The sequence below is a fragment of the Orycteropus afer genome, unplaced genomic scaffold, assembly GCF_000298275.1.
Source record: "Orycteropus afer afer isolate SDZICR_OR568_19922 unplaced genomic scaffold, OryAfe1.0 scaffold00224, whole genome shotgun sequence".
Lineage (NCBI taxonomy): Eukaryota > Metazoa > Chordata > Mammalia > Tubulidentata > Orycteropodidae > Orycteropus > Orycteropus afer.
In genome coordinates this window covers 5,058,189-5,064,797 of record NW_006921811.1, presented here as the reverse complement: position 1 = coordinate 5,064,797, position 6,609 = coordinate 5,058,189, and the positions used below count along the sequence as shown (strand labels likewise).

The 6,609-nt window shown below is 48.6% G+C and overlaps 1 protein-coding gene across 1 annotated transcript in view; it reads right to left on the bottom strand.

Moving 5' to 3' along the window:
* STK32B (serine/threonine kinase 32B) overlaps positions 1 to 5,775 on the bottom strand; it is a 377,859-nt gene extending 372,084 nt beyond the window's left edge. The window contains 1 exon segment of the mRNA XM_007948796.1: positions 5,630 to 5,775. Within this exon segment, the coding sequence (XP_007946987.1) occupies positions 5,630 to 5,748 (119 nt within the window). The 5' untranslated portion in view covers positions 5,749 to 5,775.
* Between the last annotated feature and the right edge of the window lie 834 nt (positions 5,776 to 6,609).

Genomic DNA, 6,609 nt, shown 5'->3' with positions numbered 1-6,609 from the left:
CCATTTAATGAATGAGTACTTGTGAAAGGATGAGCAGACATTTGCATCATGAGCAAGAGGGAGATGATGTTCCAGGCAGAAGGAACAGCGTGTGCAAAGGCCTCAAGGGATGGAGGCAGCAAGATGAAGTTCACATACCACAGTCCGTCAGTATTGCTGGAACAGAAGTATACCAAGACGGTAGCAGCGTGGGTGTTAGGAGGTGAGGCAGGGTGTGTGTTCCGGGGCCGGGGCACAGAGGGACTTAGCTCTGCAGTACGTGATGCAGAGGCAGGGCAGGCTCAACTTTGCCCTTTGGTAGACGGTTATTGTAAACTGCCACTGAGTAGGCCCCAACTCACTGCAACCCAGTGCACAAAAGAAGGAAAGGCCTGATCCTGTGCCCTTCCCATGACCGTTTTCAGATGGAGCCATTGGGATGCATGGGATTTCCAATGGCTGATTTCTCAGAAGCAGATCACCTGGCCTTTCTTCCTAGTCTGTCTTACTCTGGAAGCCCTGCTGAGGCCTGTTTGGCACCCTAGCACCCCGCCAGCCTCCCCTGACGGGTGGTGGCTGCCCATGAGGGGCACTGGCCGGAAGCTGAACCTGGATCCCCTCATGGAAGGTAAGAATTCTACCAGCACTGAACCACTGTGCTGTTATACAACCAGGCCGGAGACAGCCCCTGTGCACTGGCCCCGAGTTGTTTTAAAAACAGCTCAAATACGTAGATTTTAGCCAAGTAGAGCCTGCCTGTTTTTATATACTCCGAGAAACGACACCCAACACCTGTTATACCTACATAAGACAAAACCCTCTATTTAAAGGATCCCAAGGTCCTGCCAAGGAGGCTCAGTGGTGCAGTGGTTAAAGTGTTCAGCTGCCAGCCAAGAGGTCGGCAGTTCAAACCCACCAGCCACTCCACAGGTACAAGATGTGGCAGTCTGCTTCTGAAAAGATTTATAGTCTTGGAATCTGTGGGGCAGTTCCACTCTGTCCTCTAGGGGCGCTGTGGGTCAGAATTGACTTCATGGCAGTAGGTGTGGTTTGGGCTTTGCTTCTGTGAAGATTGACAGCCTTGGAGACCCTGTGAGGCAGCTCCATTCTGTCCTCTAGGGGCTCTGTGGGTCAGAATCGAGTAAATGGCAGTGCGTTTTAAGGTGCACCTGTTCTTCAGTGCCCTCTGACTCAAAGACTTCCTCTTTGCTGCAGGACCACATCACCTACAGACACGTAAAGTTTTCCCCTCCTTTATCCTCCCAGAATTTTCCCAGCCTCCTCTACTTCTGTTGGCCACTGGCACCCCTGCCTCTAGCGGACCTCCTGCTGTTGGGACTGCCCCCGTCACTGGCTGTCAACTGTCTGTCTGTATCACACCTCAATCAGCAGTTTGTTTAGCCATGCTGCTGCTGTCTCCCGGCCCTCTCCTTTTCCTTGAGCAGCCCCGCAGCCCCTTGAGCTCAATGCAGTTCCCTGGGGGAAACGGGTGACAGGTGATCATGGCTGAATGTTAAAATCCTCCTTAGGATGCTGTAGCGGTGGTCGAGGCCCCAGATAATTATTTTCACGGAAATAATGCTCCTAAGCAGCTGGCCACCATATGGGAAAGGTTCATGTCTTTTGTCAAAGGTTTTCCGAGAGACTTCCTATCTCTGTCCCGCCCCTACCACCTTCTCTGCCCACCACTTTATTTTTATATAGGGCAGAGACGTTCAGTATTATACAGGGTTTGTAAATAGATTTCACATAGTCTTTTGATCAGAGGTCTTAATGCTGACAGGAAAAGAAAGCCATTAAGTGGTTCTTGTTGGTTTGGAGCCTTGGTGGCACAGTGCGTAAGGCATTTGACTGCTAACCAGAAGGTTTATGGTTCAAACCCACCAGCCACTCCACAGAAGGAAGATGGGCAATCTACTTCCGTAAAGATTTACCACCTTGAAAATGCAATGGGGGTCACTATGAGTCAGAACTGACCTAATGGCAATGAATTCAGGTTTTTTGTCTTTCTTGGTTTAAAGTGTACTGCCTTGGTCCACGGACCCTCAGGGAAGGTTCTAGGGGGAATAAAAAAAAAACACTCACTGCCATTGAATTGATTCTGAGTCATAGTGACTCCCTTTGGGTTTCCGAGGTGGTAAATCTTGACAGAAGTAGATTGACTCTTCTTCCTTCCTTCCTTGGAGTGGCTGGTGGGTTTGAACCACCAACCTCCTGGTTAGCAGTCAAATGCCTTAGGCACTACGTCACCAGAGCTCCATTCTTATTAGAGAACTGCTTAAAATGATTGCAGGTACCTGTTCTCATCCTGCAGGAGCATTGGAGATACACTGGCTAAGCACTCGCCTGCTAACCAAAAGGTTGGCAGTTTAAACCTACCACCTGCTCCATGGGACAAAGATGTGGCAGTCTGCCCCCCTAAAAGATTTACAGCCTTGGAAACCCTGTGAGCAGTTCTACCCTGTCCTATAGGGTTGCTGTGAGTTGGAATCGGCGATGGCAGTGGGTTTTGCTAGGCATTCATCTTCCAGTTAATTCAGCAGTAAGGGGAACCCATTTTAACACTTGAAACAAAACCTTGTAACAGTGTGTCTAATAAATATAGCCAATCAGGTAAGTAGAAATGGATTTTGGAAATTCAGGCGGAAAACAAGAATCAACCATCTAGTAGCATTTAAGCAGAATGAAATACCCATACTGAATCCTGAAGACACGCCTTTTAAAAGGCAGCGTATCCTCACGTGCAATGCTGGAGGAGAACACGAGAACAAGGGGTCCGACACGCGGAAGTGAAGCAGCTTGACTCCAAGACGCTGTACAGCTCAGAGGTCAGCCTGGGAGGGCCAAAGTGAAGGCTAACGTGGATAGTGGTGTCCTTTACAGAGTCCTTTGCACACTTGGCCCCATTTGATTCTTCGACACGGTTATCCTCATCATTTTCATTTCACAAATGAGGAAAGTGAGGCACAGAGAGGCAAATCAACTCTCCCTTCAGCCTCATAACCCTACAAGATGCAGAGCTGGGATCAGAACCCAGGAGGTGAGACGTCAGAGCAGAGTGCTGGGATATTGCCCCACACATCTCCCCTCCTCCTCCCTGCACCCCCCAACACACACTGCTGACTGGGGACCCTGTTAATATCCATGTTACTCTCAGGGTGTGGTGTTTCATCCCTTTGCTCATTGCCCTGGTTGTCTTAAGTGCAAGAGAGCAAAATAGCTCCTCTTTGGAACAGCTGTAAATACACATTTGACAACTCAATTTGGATCCTCACAGCCAGGGAGCCCACATCATTCATTCTTTATAGCAAAACTGTCATGAAAACTAATCAATGTCAGCCTTTGCCTGGGCCAGTAACAGAGAATGTCAGCAAAAAAAAAAAAAAAAGCAATGAGAAGGGGTCCAGGCAGTCTGTCCAAGGCTGTGATGTTCACCCTCCATATAATGACATAAAGAGCTGACACATAATTAGGAGACAGTGGCAGCATCCTTAGGAACTTAACACGCAATTCTATACTGCACTAGAGGGCAGGGGTGAGAGGCAGCAAAGGGACGCCAGCAGGAGGGCTCTAAGCTGGGGTGGGGTTGGGGCTGGGCAGGCTAAGCAGGACAGCCCAAAGGCCCATCAGGAGCAGCTGTGTTAGAGGGGTTAGGTGCGTGAATCACAAAGCCAGGTGGCCTGGGTTCAAACCTCACCTCAGCTGCTTTATCTCTAAAATGAGGATGATGAGAGCAGGAAACTAATGAGGCGATGAGGAAGATTAAAGATGTTCAAGAAAAAAGCTAGTTGCCATTGGTTTCACTTTGACTCATGACAACCCCAACTGCACTCCATAGGATTTTCCACAGCTGATATCTAGCAAGTAGATCTCTAGGTCTTGCTTCCCAGGAACCTCTGGGTGAACTTGAACCACCAACCTTTTAACAGTGAGCACAGCAATCATCTGCACCACCATGTACTACATGCCCAGTACATGTCAGTGGTCATTTCCCTGTAAGAACTGACAATATGAGGCCACAGTGAGATGGTCTCAGATCTAAATTCCAACTCAACACTGCTCATACCACTGGCCTTTACTCTATTTTCTTCCAGAAACATCTCTTGACTTCCTTCTGGAGATCCCTACTCCTCAATGAACCCAAACGATGGGTTTACTTATCTATCCTTCTTGGTCGAGGCTGGAAAACAAGGGCTGTTTCTTTCTTCATCACTTCTCCCAAGTCTAACACAGTATCAGACACATTGGAGGCACCAGGCAAATGTTTCCTGAGCTGGACTTTTGTGGAAGGAGGGAGAAAGGGCATTTTTAGGGCAATGAAACAATGTTGTATGATGTTGTCTTGGTGGACACATGACATTATGCATTTGTGAAAACAATAGGCGTGCAGAACACAGAGGGAACTCTAATGTAAACCAGGGACTTGAGTTAATAATGATGTATCAATACTGATTCATCAACTGTAACAAGCACACCACGGGAAGCCAAGCCATTAGCAAGAGGAGAGACAATGCGACACGGAGAAGAGGCAAACAGGAAGTTTCCACTTTCTGCACAACATTTCTGTAAACAAAAAACCAAAACCGCCCTATGACAGAAAGTCTCCTTAGAAGCAAGGATGATGAAGACTTCATGTTGCTTACACAGGACATGTTATTAGGAGGGACCCTGGAGAGGGGCATCATGCTTGGTGACATAGAAAGTCAGTAAAAAAGGGAAGATCCTCAATGAGACAGACCGACACAGTGGCTGAAATGATGAGCTCAAACAACAATCATGAGGATGGGGCAGTACTGGGTGGCATTTCATTCTGTTGTACGTAGGGTCGCTATGAGTCAGAGCCAACTCGATGGCACCTAACAACAAGAACAGCATTTTAAAAAAGTAATCTTTGGAACATCTGATATCACTGCCATTGAGTTGATTCCAGTGCATAGCAACCCAATCAGACAGAGCAGAACTACCCCCAGAGGGTTTCTAAGGCTGTAAATCTTTACGGAAGCAGACTGACTCATCTCTCTCCCATAGAGCAGGTGGGGGGTTCAAACCACCAACCTTTTGGTTAGCAGCCAAAAACTTTAACCACTACACCACCAGAGATCCAAGTGCGGGATAAACATGAGAGAAAGGTTACCTGCACAAGACTTGAGCTTCTTGAGGGGCAAGACTGATGTGTGTGAATTTCCTGGTATGGCCACCTGGCCTAGCACCACTAGTAGGCTCAATGTGCATGTGTTTGAATGAATGAATGAATGAACGAATGAACTGAGAGTAACCATTCAGAGAGTTCAACTAAAAGGCAATAAAGCATGTGCTTTAAAGAGTCCATCAGACACTGTACTCCACAAAATATTTAAGAGTATTTGAGTTCAGCATATGCCATTCCTTCCTCTGTGAGGAGATGGATTGACATAGTGGCTGCAATGATGGGCTCAGGTGTAGCAAGGATTGTGAGGCTGGTGCAGGACCGGGCAGTGTTTTGTTCTGTTGGACATGGCGTCGCTTTGAGTCGGAGCTGACTCAATGGCACCTAACAACAACAACAGCTACTCTTCGGGACTGGGAGGGTCCTTCGGGGGAGCCCAGTGTGCATTTTGCTCCGACATGCAGAATTCGCAGGTGCACCCCCCACCCCAGCAGAATCGCTCACCACAGGTTGACTAAGAAAGGATGGTCCAGGCCCTGCATGATCTGGAGCTCGCGGAAGACATTGCGGACCTCGTCCCGCTCGATGCACTTCTGCTTGTTCATGTACTTCATCGCGTACATTTTCTTCGTGTCTCGCTTCTGCACAATGCAGACCTGAGCGACAGCCAGAGGGGAGAACATTCAGGCCAAGGTCACACAAAAAGGTCAGTGCGTCTGGGCTCAGATCAAGGCCCTGTCCTGGAAACTCGCTAGAAGCACAGATATGGCCAGCTGCCACCTCTCCACATCTGGGAAAAGAAGGACCAGATTCCTTTGTTCCCCAGATATTTACACTAGGTATCAACCATGTGGAGTCCCTGGGTGACACAGACAGTTAAGTGCTCGACTACTAGCCAAAGGGTTGGTGCTTCAAACCCAGCCGGAGGCATCTCGGAGGGAGGGCCTGGTGACCGGCTTCCCAAAGGTCACAGCCCTGAAAATGGAGGAGTTCTGCTCTGCACATGTGGAGTCATATGAGTTGGAATGAACTACATGGTAACTACATGCAACAGCAACCACACTGATCATGCACTCGGTGATGGAGAAGAGCTACATGGAAGAAGTAGGTCCATCATCCCCAGCAGGTCATGACCCAGGAAGGAAACAAACAAAGGCACCCATGAGTGTGTACAAGAGTGTTGCAGACCCTGTCTGTGCTGCTCAATCCCTTCGTTACCCCCCACTTGAACACACACACGCGCCACTTCCATTCTCCATTTGACAGCTCTGTGTTTCTCTGCCTGAGGACTCTTGAGTACAGCCCATTTTGCTGCCCACAAAGCAGGGCCAGCAATGCCAGGGAACTAATGTCCCAAGAGCAACCCTTAGCCAGTGACTGGTGGAGTGGGGCTCTAAGTACCCCGGGTCCATCAATGTGAGATGGATGTTTTACAGTGGGTCCCAGTGTTTGCTCAGTCATCCGTGGGGGTAACTAACTTGATC